At 62.4% G+C, this 15,238-nt stretch overlaps 1 protein-coding gene across 1 annotated transcript; it reads right to left on the bottom strand.

Annotated features, from left to right (window-relative positions):
• Positions 1-1,171: 1,171 nt before the first annotated feature.
• MNEG_5485 (putative metal-nicotianamine transporter YSL8) lies at positions 1,172-15,223 on the bottom strand (the record flags this gene model as incomplete). Its single annotated transcript, XM_014046037.1, has 27 exons — positions 1,172-1,336; positions 1,635-1,920; positions 2,132-2,244; positions 2,513-2,769; positions 4,795-4,946; positions 5,241-5,301; positions 5,559-5,729; positions 5,921-6,095; positions 6,305-6,399; positions 6,607-6,706; positions 6,914-6,950; positions 7,152-7,240; positions 9,909-10,084; positions 10,325-10,341; positions 10,631-10,839; positions 11,054-11,122; positions 11,325-11,373; positions 11,667-11,752; positions 11,978-11,994; positions 12,687-12,820; positions 13,224-13,467; positions 13,721-13,761; positions 13,993-14,070; positions 14,234-14,275; positions 14,485-14,550; positions 14,821-14,902; positions 15,136-15,223. 27 exons carry the CDS (start codon positions 15,221-15,223, stop codon positions 1,172-1,174), a joined length of 3,099 nt encoding a protein of 1,032 aa, XP_013901491.1.
• Positions 15,224-15,238: the final 15 nt, after the last annotated feature.

Raw genomic sequence — 15,238 nt, 5'->3', positions numbered from 1 at the left:
CCCCGGGACCACCTGCTGACTGCACCTGCTCGCAATCCCGATAGCCCTTCCTTTACAGCAACTCAGTGAACCGGCGAGAGTTGCTACCATAGCTGGCCCTACTGTATTGAAAACACGCACGACATCAGGGGAAGGGCACACACTCAGGGCAAATCACTCAGCACCCCGAGCTGACGCAAGTTGAGAATTGCCTGCTCGCCTGCTCGCGCACGCACATCATCAGCTGGTGCGGACGTGATTGTGGCACACACGTCTCATCAGCAACCCAGTCCTCGGGCTGCATGATTGTCGCCGCCTCGCTGTGTCGCTGCTGCTGCTTGTTTGCTGTGCAGGTCAAACGCCTATGTACGATACAGCAAGACCATAGAGCGCTACCTCGTCAACACTCAAGACAAGGCAGAAACAAAAGCTCGTGTCCGCATGCAGTGCACATTGATCTCAAGAGCACAGCAGCTACCAATTGGTCTTTACATAGCGCGCACAATCGCGTCATCCCGGGCCTGGACACCTATTCGCCACCGCCATCAGTTGCAGCGGCGTCGGGTGTGTTGGGTGCGCGCAGCCACGATTGGGTATCTGCAGCATGCAACAACAGCGCACCAATTGCGTCGCCTGCGACGGCGAAGAGCGTGCAGTGGCAGGGGGACGCGCATGGGGCCTTGACAGGCACCGACACAGGCGCCCATCCACACCACAACGTGACAAACAGCGCTGTATCATGGTAGCAAAGCGGCAGGTGAACGCAGCCCAGGTGTGCTGGTGCATGCATGAGAATGCAGCAGCCGACAGCCGCTGCATGCGTGGCAGCAGGGCAATACAAAACACCACAGCAGGCAGCTGACGGCTAATCAAGGCACGCGCTACATGGCAGCAACCAGCACACTGTTGCAGCCCCAACAAGCTGCCAAGCCGCTTCGCAGCGCGCGGGGCAGCTTCTGCCGCTGCAGTTTCCCTTGGCCACGCGTGAGGGTTGGCTGATTTGCGAGGCCGTCTCAGCCCCGCCTGGTGTGTGGTGCAGATTCATCACTGCAACACCATGATGATACATGACAAGGTACAAGCGGCGGATGAGCCGCCGATGGTAGAGCGCGTCGGCTGCGCGCCAACATGCTGGGGACACCAGTAGTGCGGGGTGCCAGAGTGCCCCGCCCCGCCAAGGTTCCTTGTGTGCTCACTGTGCCCCGGGCTCGCCGGACGCCGCCCCCGCATACTTGGCGCCGGCCGGCGGGTCTGCGGCGAGCAGCATGGTCCCGCCTATGCGGCTGCGCGCGCAGGCGAGGCCGGCGGCCCGGTCAACGTAGAAGAAGGTCAGCGCGTTGCTCAGGCGGAAGGGGATCTGGGTCGTGGCAGGGGTGGGGTGTGTTTGGAGGGAGGTCATCGTACGCGGGGTCCAACTTCGGGTCACATGTGGGAGTTGGGGGTGCAATTCATGCGCACCTTCAGGCTACGAACACGCAGCACTGCACTACCGTGCAGCAGGCGGTCTGGGCTCCCCCCTCTCCCCTGAAAACCGCAAAGCTGGAAAAGGCGCACGGCGCCCGCTGCTGGCCTGTGATGCATCGTTCGGGGCGCGCCGCTGCACGGTCACCCTGTCAAACAGGACCGCCGGCAGCCCGGCGCCGCCGTCTTCTCACCGTGAACTTTACGTTCCACGCCGGCACCTCCACCCTGCAGCTCTCCACCCAGTACTCGAAGGTCTGGTCGTCCGCCCACAGGCAGGGCCCCAGAAAATGGGTTGTCACCGGCCCCAGCTCAGTCACCACGTCGACCAGGCCCAGCGCGCTCGCGTAGTTTCCTGGCGGCTTCCCTCTCGGGCCCGGCGGGCCCGCGTTGAGGCGGCTGATGCGGCCCTGCTGGGAGTTTGAGGCGCCCTCGGCGGCGGAGAGGTCGAAGTACTCTGGGACTGGGATGTAGAGCAGCCTGCATGGTTGCGCAGTGAGCAAAAGCGGGCAGGTTTTGTGTGGGGTGTCAAGTCATGGCGATTCCGTCGGGTTGCATTGCTGGTGAATCCAGAATTAAGCAGTCCAGGTTTGGTGCATGTCGCCGGAGCAAAACGAGGCAGGCCCAAAGCTCCTGACCGACGCCGTCGTCCAACCATGAGCCACCCTTCAATGATAAGCGCCAATCCCACCTGGGGAAGCCGCCCGCGGACGCGAAGACGGGCTGCCACACCGCCACGTCCCGCGCGGCGCCGTCGCCGGCCAGCGCCCCAGGCCCCTCTGCTGGCAGGCGGCCCAGGGATACCTGGGAGGGGAGGGGGCGCGTGGGGACGAGCGGGGAGAGCCCGGGCTTGACGCGTAATTCGGGCAAGCCCAAATCACTGCGTTTCGCACCATGGCGTGGGGTGTTTTCTGGCTGGTCCCGGCGCCACACTGTGACCTAGTGTTGATGGGTGCATTGTCAAAGCGGTGATGCCTTTTGGAGGCGGTGCCAGCAAGGGACCCCTCTCCGCCGCCCGCACCCAATACATGCACGTGCGCCCCACAAGCAAAACGCCGCAGCCTTTGCTGACCTGCTCAGCCGCCAGTATGGCGCCCTCCAGCTCTGACAGGTCTTCAGCGCTCTTCTCCAGCCCTGACCTGATCAGGGCCGCGAGCTCACCCGCCCGCGAGGCGCTGAGTGTGGATGAATCCGCCGCAGCACCCACGCCGGCGCCCGCCGCCAGCACCCGGCGCAGCGACGCCGCCTCGTCTTTGCTGAGGGGCGTGCCTTCCGCGCCGCGCCAGTCAGCAGAGGGCGCCGGCGCCGAGGGCGCAGGCGTGGGCGCGTCTGTGGCGGCGGGCGCCGCGCTTGGCCGGTTGAGCGCACATGGCGGGCGCGGTGCTCCTCGCACCCTGGGCGGGTGCTGCACGCACAGCGGTCGTGCAAGCCGGGCCGCTGGCGATCGTGGTATATCAGCGCCTCTAACCAGAGAAGTGCGAGTGGAGAGCGCCATGGACCCGCGGGCAGGAAAAATGTTGTGCTAGTCCGAGTTGGCAGACATGAAGAACGTGAAACAGCGTCTGTTGCGAGAAGGAAGCCGGCACTGCGATGTACAAGCTGACTGTGCTCAGCAAAGCACATGCGCCATCATGGCACTGGTGACACACGCTGACGGGTGCGCGACTGCCGCGGCAACATGGGCCCCGAGCGTGATGGCTGCGTGCAGTGAAGCTGAAATACCCTTGCCACTTACTCTGTGCTTGCGTGTGCATCCAGAAACATGTCTTGCGGTGGCCGCTGCGCAGCAGCATGACTCCGGCTTCAAGGGCGCCCATGTGCTGTGCAGGCACCCACTCCCAGCCGCCCAGCCTCGACCACCAGCATCTCAACCGAGTTCGTCACAACCGTAACCAAACAGCAATGGTTGTGCATTACACCAGCGTCCTCGCCCGCTGCCGCATGTGGCGGATACTTCTGTGTTGACATAGCATGGTGCATGGCTGTCCAGAAGCACGGTCTTGCAGTCCAATGACATGCAAAAAGAACCTCTGCAATGGCACACACCGCTGCGCGCATCGCCATGCTGGGCTTGGCAGGACTGGCCCACCCATACATTTCACAATGCGACATGACAACATGACAAATGGTGACCAATCAGCTGCACACACTCCTGCAACGCAGGGGCAACATAAGAATGCCAACAAAGCCGCCCCAGGGCGGGCATGAGTCAGGTGGATTGTTGGTTTGGTTGTTGTGTTGCGACGCAAAGAAATCCACCTCTTTGCAAAACGGGCTGGCACAGCCTCCAACTCGCTCAGTGTTAACTCAAAATCAGCAAGCTCCCTCAATCCATCAAAAAATTGCCGCGCATCCTCAAAGCCTCGGCCGTGCCACTTGCAAGCACTGGGAAGGGAGCCCAACGTCACAGAGCATGGCGGCGCCCCGCGCCAAGACAAGTGGGACAGCTCTAGAATACAGCTGCAATGAAGGATTGCAGCCAGGGGATGCCCCTTGGCGGCAATGTCTGCGCATAGCCACAGACAGAGCGGGGAGCTCGTGCGTCGCAGAGCTGTGGCAAGGCAAAATATGGGGTGACATCAACATGATGGCATCTCTGGCGCCGCCGGTCAAGCTTCCAGGCCCTTGAGCCAGTCCACCATGGCGGCAGACGCGGCCGCGGGGGCATCGTCATGAGGGCAGTGCCTGGCGTGTTGAGGGGCGAGGGGAACGCCAGTGATCCCGTGAGTGAGGGCTGCCAACAGTCGCAGCCCAACGGGCTGTCCCCCGTTGCTGACGCCACGCCAGGCCGCGACAGCCCAACCAGCACAATCACGAAATACGAGGAGCCACGAAGCATGAGGGGTTAGCGCGGCAATCAGACGCACCCAGCGTTCAGTGACACACGGGACGCCTGGCGGGAAGAGGTCATAAGTTAAGGCGCAGGAAACGAGAAGTCAGCGCCGGGATGAGTGGCTCGCGCTGTGTGCAAGAATTGGATACGGCCCAGTGCAGTGACTGGCGGCAATCACCTCCCTTGAGGGACAAAGCATGCACTGCACGCACGAGAAGCCGTACAGCACAGCACAAAGCGCAGGGCAAGGTTGCGCCACGCATCGCGCTGTGAAAGGGTGCCGCGGGGCTCTGCCCACAGGCCCACCTCGGGATACATCCTCTGCAGGCGGTCAGCACGGCTGCTGGTAATCCCTGTTGGGCGGAGGCACGGCAATTCACACGGCGTGAGAGGTTTAAGCTCTTTTGCAAGGCGTGATGAGTATGTGCAACTGGCAAAACGGGCAGCTGCCCAGCAGCTGCTTGAAACCTGCTTTGAAGGCGTCATGATCATCGGCCCAAGCAACACCCGACGGAGCTCACAGGGGTCCTGCTCTCCCCACAGCAGCAGCGTGGGCAGCTGCCGGGCGCGCAGCTTCCTCATCAGCGCGTTGACCGAGGGCGGGGCGCCGCCGCCCTTGCTGCTGTTGATGCGGTAGAACACCTCAGCTGCGTTGGGGTCGGTCGCTGGGACCCTAAGGGTGGCGGGGTGGCAGGTGCGGTGGTGGTGCAGGGGGGCCCTCGGCGCTGAGGGGTTGGCAGCGGCCAAATGCAAGGGCGCTGGGCCGCCCCGCCGCCGCCACTTTGTGGTCCTCGCAACTGACCACGTGACACCGCCTTATGCCGCGCTTCTACCGTCGTCATGGGGGTCCCAGGGCCGTTGCTTTTACACACACATGCAGCAGACAATTGCTTGTGCCGTTCACCCCCCCCCCCCCAAAAAGCAATCACGCACCCTCACACGATTTGCAACCCCCTCGCGGCCGCACCTGATTGACTCCACCAGGTCCTCATCCACAGAGCTCTCGTTGGAATAAACCATGGCCAGGACTGGCGGAGAGGGGGAGGCATGCAGGGGGGAGCAGGGCCCAAGAAGAGGTTCAAGTCCGGCCAGTGCAGGGCACGGTGATGTTTCAAAGGGCTACTCTGAAAGCTTGGGGTTTTTCGATTGAATTTTCCAGGGGGGAGGTGGCCCATGATCGGAGGTGCAGATGCAGTCGGCTCTGCCAACTGTGCGCCTGTGTGTCCCCTCTCAGGTGTGAATTTGCGTTTGCGGACCTGAGTCCTGCGCGCCCACCCCCGCTCACCCTCCTTGATCCTCTCCGGCTGCCGCGCCCTCTGGAACGCGACCCACAGCACGGCCCGCTTGCCCACTTCAGCGAACGCGTCCACAAGCGGCCGCCACCAGGGGCCGAGGCCCACGGGCCCGGGGACGTCGTCGAGGGATGGGTCGTCCTCCAGATCCTCCTTCATCGGGCCTGCATGGGTGTGGGTGCAGGACCAGCTCATGACTTGGGTGTCCGCTTGCTGTAGACGGAGCCATTTTGATCAAAGACGTCGCCATCCCCCTGCGAAACCTGCAGGACCGCCGTGTCACCCTGGTGACCTGCTGAGCACCCTTGTTATCGGGGGCTGCAACCACCCAGGGCGTGCGGAGCGACCGCCACACCTGCGCTGTTGAGCAGCATGAGGCCCCTGACCAGCTCGGGGTGCCGCGCCGCCGCCACCAGGCTGGCGTAGCCCCCTAAGCTGTTACCCGCCAGCACCACCGCCTCGGGGCCCTGGGGCGCCTCCGCGTCTGCAGGCGCGCCGTCTGGGGCGCTGCACTGCGGCCGGGCAACGACCTGCGCATGTGGACGTTGCCTGTCAGGTTTGCTCAAAGTGCAAAAGATGGCGCACACAAACCTATGCTGGACCGCTTCTGCTCAATTCTACGTACCACAAAAATAAGCAGCTTTGAGCAGCGCTGCACCATGCCTTGCCAGCCACGTCTCGGCCCCATCAGCCGATGCCGCGCCCCTGCGTGGCGCACACACGGCCCGGGCCTCCCCACCTCTGTGATGAAGTCGCGCAGCTGGTCGGCCCACAGGCCGCCGCTGGAGTATTCGGTAATCGCCTTTTCGCTGTAGCCAAAGCCCAGCAGGCAGACTTGGGAGGGTGTGCGCGACGGCACAAGGGAAGGGCAGCAGGTCGGTGAGATGAGCCATGCGCAAGGCGGCGCGCGCGGCCGCAGCTGCACGGGCTGCCATCCTGCGCCAGCTCGCCACACGCTGAAGCAGCCCGCTGCCGCCCGCCTTGCTCTGGGGTAGAGTGACTGCCACGATCACCGCCACCCACAAGCTCCGGGCAGCTCACCCGCGTAGACCCTGTGGCCGGCCGCCTCCAGGGCTGGGATCTGGTAGCGCCAGTGGTAGGCGCTGGCCCCATAGCCGTGCACGAGGACGACAGGAACGCCCTGTGCAGAGCATATTCATGCGTGTGCATGCAGTTGCATGCATGAGAGCCTGCTTGAGAGCACGTGCATGCTCGTGCGCTGCAAACCAAAACCACATGCAAAGGCGATGCTCAGGTTGCTCCCCAGGAGAGGGGCAGCCCGGTGACGGACAATGGCCGCCTCCTTGTTCCAGCAGCTGCCCGCGCCGGATGCACGTCATGCACGCACCGTGTTGTTGGCACCTGCTTCGATGTAGTGCACGCGCCTGTCAAATCGCGCCCAGCGACGACGAGTGCCGCGCGAGTGCAGGTCAGACGACGGCCGGCAAAAGCTGAATGTCTGTCCCCTCCCGCCATGGCGCGCATGCGTGCCCCTCGCAGTCTCTATAAAGCATGCACCAGGCGGCGCCCGTCTGGATTGCTTAGAATCGCTCCTATCCTTGGCCCTGGAAACTCTAGGGACCCACCTGTCCCGCCATGTCCAGTACTGCCAGCCCTCTGGTGTGTACTTCACCCTCTGCAGCCCTGTGGCCTTGTCCACCTCGTACTGCAGCTCCTGGGTTTTCCATGCGTGTGGGTCGGGGATTTAGTAGGGGACTACTACTGGCATGGCTGGGCGGCTGGCAGGCGGCGCGCCGGCTGCTGCGCGTGCGGGGGCAGGAGGCATGCAGGACTGCCTCAGCTGCCAGGAGCTGCAGCAATTTTGACGTGCAACGAAACCGGGTGGTGAGGCCGTGGCAGCGGCATGCATGCAAAGTGTGCGGGGGATCCGCTGAATGCATGGTGGAGGGGTGCGCCAGCTGGGCTTAGAGCTCGCATGCATGCAGTGCTGAGGAGCCTGCTGGGGCGCAGTCCACACTTGCGAGGCGGCCGCGGTTTGCTCATAGCTTGTTCGGTTCCACACCAACACACTCACCGCCGCAGCTGCATGTGGCACATGCAGCCCTGCCGTCGCCGCAGCTGCAGCCGTGCCGGCCACAAGGGACATCACGCCGCGGCGCCCCACGGCTGCGCTTGCAGTGCACCGCCCGCCTGGCATTCCGTGCCCATCACTGCCTGCGCGTCCCTGCCGCGCACATCCCAACTTGGACCTCAAGTTGCTAAAAAGCATCTGGCGGTTCGTGCGGGAAAGGCCTCGGATTTGCTTGTGGAGCTTGAGTGGATGCAATCGGCCAGCTGCAAACGCGCAAGGGCGCTGTCCACGCTATCAAACGTCAACTGAAATTTTACTGGTGAAGTGGGGTTGGAGAGGTGATGACGCGAGGTGCGGTGGGTGACGCCCGGCCACTGCTGACTGAGGGCCTTTCCGCAGGCGCTTCGCGCCGCACTAAAAGACGCATCACACCGCGCAGCTTGCTTCTACCGCTCCCCTTCCTGACCACACCACCAAGCAGCCTGCATCGCCCCTGCTGGCTGGGGTTGTATGCGGATGGCGCTGTGGCCCAGACCCGGTACAGTAACACCGTGTCACCACCACCTGCTGGCTACCACCAAGTACTTTTCAATTTCAAAGCCCCAACAAATGGCAGTTTGTGTGGTCACGCTCAATACATTTGTCACCGTTGCTCGCTCATGCCTCTAAACTCTGCGGCCTATCTCAGTGCTGGTCCGCTATCCAAGTCGCACACACCTGGTGTGCAAGTCGGGCCGGCTTTCCTTTGTGAGGTTCCCCCAATTTCACACCCACATGGCTGCTTCTTTGGCTGCCCATATTTCTGGGCCGTATGTTTCCTCCGTGTATGTTACGTTTATGCTGACATGCACCCTCCTTGGTGCGTCTGATCTGAGTTCATCTGGCCCCACAGGGCCAGGAACAGGCAGGCCAACTAGAACCGTAACAAGTAAGGGGGCGCACGGCCCAAGCTGCGGATGGCCTGAAAGCGTTTCGATGACGCTGACCAGCTCATCCGAGGATATGCATCACATTATCACAGCCAGCCTAAGCAGCAAGGGCCAAGTCGTGGCGGCAGCCGCTGCATGCAAGTGAGCGCAGGGGTGTGGAATTACGCAAGGTCGGGCGAGCCGATGAGGTGTGTGCTGGCAGCTGGATGCACCTGGAAAGGAGGCTGGCGAGGTCTTGATCTGTGACCGAGCTTTTTGGGCTGGTCTTGCGGGGCCACAACCAGACGGTTTAGCTGGGATGCAGCTGACAATTTTCGTTGCGGCTTCGCCCGTTGTCACAGAGGGAGATACACTTGCCGAATGGGGCGTAACACGGACGTACATGCACTTTTGACAGTTGCAGCGCAACGCAGCATACATCTTGCCTCATCGCCGCGATGTCGATGTGCCAGCATGCTGCACACAATACGCATGTGCCGGTCTGCTGTTCGCAACGTGTGCTGACAAGGCAAGAAAGCGGTCAACTGCACATGACCTGCCACAAACAATACTGCCCGACTTTGGCTGTGTGGGACCGAAGGCCGGTGGGGGACGCGGCAAGCCGGCACAAGTTTGTAAACACCTTGAGCCTGGCCGGCTCGAGTGGTACTCCTCACTAGGAGCGCAGCTTGCAGTAGTGTACATCTCGCGGGTGAGTACAAGCAGACGACTGGCCCAGGCCAGTGGATCGGTTGATACAATTATCACGAGAGTTCCTAAGGGAATACCTGTGCGTGCTTGAGGGAAGCTCACCCAGAGTGTGGACCAGCAGCGCGTTCCAGAATAGTGGATGGCACCAATTTGGCCGGCACTGGCAGGCCCGCGCTGACGGCGCACCGCTTGGCATGGGGTCCCCTCGGCAGCAGCAAATGTCAATCTCGCACGCAGTCGCCGTCGTTCAGGTGGGCCGGCACCATCAAGCGGTGCGCTGGCCCTGGGCAAAGGTCGATCGGACCGGGCCTCTCGGCGGTCTTCGGTTTTGAGAACAAGGTGCTTGGCAGTTGATCAAGACGAAGGTGATGCACCCTCCTTGAAAGACATGCAGATCTGCGCGTGTGTGCGTGTGCGTGTGTGTGTGTGTGTGTGTGTGTGTGCGCGCGCGTGCGCACGCATGTGCATGTGCACGCTCGGTAGAGGAGTTGTCAGCGCTGATTGGCCAGCAAGTCCTGGTTTAAATAGCAGCAAGTTTAGTTGCAAACATCGCGCAATTGCAGCGTTGCCAATTCCCTTCCGCCCGGATTCCACGTTGCAGGCTTTGCACGACATGCGCTCTGCTCCAGCCCAAGCCCGCTCCATGGTGCACCCCCGTAACCCCTACTCCGAAGCAGCACGTGGCCCCTCACCGGTGGGCTGACGTTTGCGATCGCGAGGATGGCCGAGGGGACGGCAAATACGCCGCTGCCGACCAGCAGCCCCGCGCCCACCACCATGGGCAGCTCGTCGGCGGTGCTGGGAGAGGCCCAGGTCCAGAAGTGGGTGATGAGGCTGCCCGCCCAGAAGTCAAGGGCATTGTTGGCGCCTGATGGCGAGGAATGTGAAATGGAAGGGTCAAAGAGAGGATGGCATTGGCGAGTGAGGAAGGGGCAAGGGGGGCCAGAATGGCAGGTTTAAAAGCGGGCAGGGGGCGCTGGGCCAGGTGCGGGCATCAAAGGAGCATGACAGCTGGCCTGAGAGAGTGGCAGCGGGGGGACACGAATGACGCGTGGCGCGGGGGACCGCGCAATGCAGCGGGTCGTGGGGGAGAAACCGGGGCGCCCACCTATGTAGAATGGGATGCTGCAGGCCGCGACACACATGACATGTTGGAGGGCAGGGGAAGAGGCATGGACGATTGGAGAGCGCGGTGGGCTGGAGCTCGCAAGCCGAGGTGGCGGCACCGCTGCGCCGCAGGGGCTTTGGGGACCTCAAGTCACACGCCCTCTGATCTCCGCCGCACGCCGCGCCCGCGCCGGCACGACTAGCCCCTGCCGACACAGCAGCACCTCCCTATCGACCACCCGCACCCCTAGCTGCTCAGCGCTTGCGAGCACACGCACGCCCACGTCTCTAGGGGCCCCCGCCTCACCCCATGGCCATCGGGCTGGGCACGAACTTGGCGTAGCGCCGCGGCAAGGCGTCCCTGAGCCCGCATATGGCGAACGACGCCACGAAAAAGACACCCATGAGCGCGGGGCAGTAGCGGGGCAGGGAGCCGAAGCCCTGGGTGCCCAGCAGCGCCATGGAGCGGTAGATGTCCGCGAAGGGGTTCTCATAGGGCGTGCCCTTCACGCCGACCTGCGGTGTGGCAGTGTGGCGGGTGCGGGAACAGATGGAGGATTTCGAGTTGGCGGTGAATAGCTTTGACCGCGCCACCTGAACCTTTTTGCAGCAGTCAAGTATGTGTGCGAAGAGCCCGCAGCCCTGCTGCGGAGGTCCGCGGCGCCCGGGTGAATCTGCCCTTTCCTCCCCAGGCACGAGTGTTCAAGGCTGCTGCATGCGGCTAGCCCACCTGCCCCGTGACCCAGATGAGCTCGAAGGCCAGGGGGGCCAGGAAGCAGCCCATTAGGGCGCCGATGACCTGGGAGATGGGTCCACAGCAGGGGTCGGTCAGTGGAGGGGGTGGTGGCGAAGTTTGGTTGGCAGAGGTGGGCAAATGTGGGCTGGGTAGGTATCAAAGCTTCTTGGCAGAACAGGCGGTGCATGAGCCCTTTATTGAAGGCAGAAGCCCTGGTGGGGCGTGCAGTGGCGCCAGCCTGGCCGAGCTGCGCGCTTATCCCCACCTGGGACACAAACATGGCGCGGGGGCTGGATGTGGTGATGTAACCCGTCCTGTAGGGGGGGATTTTCAAACGGTAAAAGAATGGCGTGGCCCAGGACGTCAAGTAAGAGATCTCCGGCAAGCAGCGAAAGCAGGATGCTGTGTTGCGCCGGTCCCAGAGACGCGCGCAACTTCGTGGTGTCCGTGAGAGCCTCTGCGATCTTCCACCACTGTTGACACTGAGGTTTCCATTCAGCGATGCTGTTGCATCTCAACACAAGAGTATGTGTCATATAAATAGATAGTGGAGCGGCCTAACCACACGGCCAAAGCAGCAACATATGCGGTCAAAGCGGCAGCGCACCTGAAGTCCTGCATCAGCACGGCGGCGGACGAGGTGCACGACAGGATGACCCCGCAGATGCCCAGGCCGGCGATGGCGCCGCCGCCCTGGTGACGAAAAGGGAGAAAGAACGCAAATGGAGGACGAACGAGTATGTGCCTGGGCGTTGGTGACCGGATTGTGTGGGCGGGATTCGGCCGCGCCCTGGCTTTTGCATGCACAACCGGCAGGGACACTGGAGAGCCGGAAAACCACCATCATTCCTGTTTGCACCCGCCTGCCCTTCTGACCAGACGCTCGCCCACGTCCCCCCCTTGATCATGCGCACGCACCTCGTGGCCGGCCCAGCCTGCGATGCCAAAGAGTGCGAGCTTCCCAAACATGGCGCAGTTATCCCAATCAGTCAGGCCGCAGCCTGTTGCGTTTGATTGAATGCGTCCGCATGTAGTGTGGCCGACAAGTGCATTTTGATTGGCATACGGGTTGGTAGCAATGTGGGGGGCAGGCCGCGCACGGCGGCGGCGGTTGTGCAACCGGCAATGTTGCAGGGAAGCCCTGCGTGCGGTGCAAGCGGCTGTATACGCCCAGACGAAGCTTTAAGATTGCGTGTCATGTTGCTAAAACTGGCTCCTGTGCGCCCATCATGAGAGTGGCTAGCAGAATGGCGCCGCCCACCGTATGAGTTGGGAAGGGCCAGCAGGGGGGCCAGGATGAGTGACACCAGCACGTAGTACCTCTTGACTGTCGACGGTCCACATGAAAGAATGTGTGGGATGGTTGAGACGAATTTGGTGTCTCCGTCCAGACAACTCAGATGTGTTCAAAGGGCAAATGCAGCCCCGCAAGCCATCCCTGTCACATGGCGCCTCCGTGCTCAGCAGGAAACTGTGACGTGGCCACGATCACGCCGCTCCCCTTGACACCCAGCGCGCGGCTCGCCGCGTCCACCCACCCCGCCCTCGCATGCCCCGACAGACCGGCTCCCCAGCTCGCATTCAAGGGCCCTCTCATGAAAGCCTCTGCACCGCTGCCTCCCCTCACCTGGCGGGTAGAGGATGGGGATGATGCCTGTGGCGAGCGCCGCAAACACAAGGAAGCCAACGGGGCTGATCCAGTCTGGGATAGAGCCGGCGAGGAAGACGTTGGAGCGCAGCTCGCGCTCCGCGGCGGTCTCCCTGGCGCAGTGGGGGAGCGCGTGGTTTTGAAGGGTGAGACGGGGGCGTCGAGGGGCGGAAGTGGGCGGTTGAAGGAGATGCTCGAGTGGGCCGATCTCGGATTGGTCGGCTTGGCAGGGGTAAAGCAGCGGGTGGAGGAGGGGTGAAGCCGAGGTTGTCCGTGCCACCGTCCCTCCCTTGCCTGCCTGTGGCAAGCAACGCATGGAGACGAAGGAAAGAGACCGCCTGTTCCCGTCCCTACTTGCTTGACTTGGCTAACTAGGTCAACAAGGTAAAACGACATCACGCACACGGCTGAGGCTGTTTCATTGGATCTGAAGCTCATCACATCGTCGCTTTCACATCCTCAGCTGTTGCTATGTTGATGCGTGGCCTATATTGACACGGCCTATCAGCGGCTCACTTGAACTCCAGGAGGCCGCCCTCCTTGTGGGTGGCCTTGTCGAGCTCATGGGAGTCCTCAATGTTGGCCGGCCACGCGCCGCCCTCCGTGTCCACCACCCCATCCTTCAGGTATGCGGTGGCGCCGCTGCCGTCGCTGCCGCCAGGCGCACCATCCGCGTCCCGGCTGGGGCCGGGGAGGCCCTCCGCGGCTGCGGCGCGGGCGGCGCGGTCCTGGCTGTAGCGAGCGGTGATGTCGCGCGCGGCTGCGACGGCGGCCGGGAGTCGTGGGCAACGTTGGAAGGGGCGGCGAACTCAGCCAACAAGAGTGGGTTGAAGTGAGAAACCTGTTGACTGGCCAGTAGGGGACTGATGGCTGCGCAGCTGGTTTGCAAGGGCTTCTCTTGGCGTGTCATGTGGCAGTCAATGCTGGTGGCTACGCGAAAGGAAGCCAAAGCAGGGCAGCCACGGCTCGCCGCCAGCTGCTGGAGTACAAATCCCCACGCCCCTGCGCCTCACCTGTGACAAAGACCTTCAAAAGCATGTAAATGCCCTCGCCCCTGGAGGGGAAGGACGAATGATGATGATGTTGGTGATGATGGTGATGATGATAATGACGTTGCGCACATGTTATGGCAGCTGCAATGCAAGAACCACACACTTCAGAGCTTCTTTGCGTGCAGCTCGCTCAGTGGTATTACATACAAAGCATGAAAGAGCGCCCTCAGCAACCACAGAGTTGAGCAGCTGGCCCCGCCATAGGTTGCTGGTCCGCGATGGTCAGGGCTCACAGTGTTGTTGAGATCGTGAGGAACACCTTGTAGCCAAAGAGGCCCTTGAAGTCGTGGCTGTCGAGGCCGGCCGGGAACCTTGAAATGTGCGTGCGAGTGCATGCACGCGTGTGTGTGCGCGTGTGTGTGTGTGTGTGTGTGTGTGTGTGTGTGTGTGTGTGCGCATGTGCACGGGTTTGAATGCTGCAAGAGCATGCCATGTGTGACAAACCATACGTCCAAGTTTAGCAGGCGCGCTCACCAGTCGCCTTCCTTCTTGGTGATGAGCGGCCACATAATGCCCCTGCGTGTGGCAGCAGGGGTTCGGGCGGAGCAGTAGACGCGCCCATGCAATCTGGGGCCCCTCGGTGACGGGCAGGCAGATGGAAGCCCCCCAGAGTGCTCGGCGGTTGATCATGTTGATCAGCAAGTGCGATGCGTCTGGGGAGCTTAAAGCGAGTGCAACACATTTGGGCAGAGTGCAAGCTGCGTCCCCGCAAGTCCCGCGCTCACCAGCTGATGACGGCGCCGAAGAGCATGCTCCAGTTGACGATGTGGGGACAGATCATGCCGCTCCCGCTGCGCGTGTTTGGGCGACGCGATCGCGACAGTGAGGTCATAGTGACTGCGAACTACGGGATGGCGTTGCGCGTTGATGAGCCTGCACTAGGGCGGCAAGCCAGTTAATGTATATGCGTGCATACAGGTGAGTAGCGCTGCAGGCAACATGAGAGCCACGGGAGGCCAGGCGCGCGGAGCCGGCCGGCGACATTGGCGCCCTTTTCTCCTGACTGGCATTGGGCACACTGCAAGCGGCTGCAATCCAAGGCATGCGCGCTCTGCACTCACACGTAGCCCTGGTTGAAGTCGAAATTCCACGTCCACTTCAGGGCCTTGACGCCAAACGTCGGCCACACGCTGAAGCCGCCGCCTGGCAGCGGGGGTTGATTGGCAAGTGAGGCAACGGCGCAGCGAGGTGAAGGGGCATGACCAGAGCCTAGGCTGGACCGCCAGCCGCCCTTGCTGGCGGGTGTGCTCGAGCCGCGTCGGAACACCGGGAGGCAGCAGCCGCACCCGGCTGGTAGCTGCGCCATCAATCCCAGTGTTTGATTTGATAGGCTTTGGCTAGGCACCATGCGTCGTCTGGTTGAGGGGTGGTCTCACCGTAATCGCTGCACTGGAAGACCCACTTGAAGGCCTCAAACAGGAACGACCCCACACTGCTCCACAGGAGGGCCTTGATCTTCACCATGGCGCTGGCCTCACC

This window comes from Monoraphidium neglectum (assembly GCF_000611645.1).
Source record: "Monoraphidium neglectum strain SAG 48.87 unplaced genomic scaffold scaffold00821, whole genome shotgun sequence".
In the NCBI taxonomy this organism is placed as follows: Eukaryota; Viridiplantae; Chlorophyta; class Chlorophyceae; order Sphaeropleales; family Selenastraceae; genus Monoraphidium; species Monoraphidium neglectum.
Note: the sequence above shows the minus strand (reverse complement) of the source record. Positions and strands in the feature narration are given on the sequence as shown.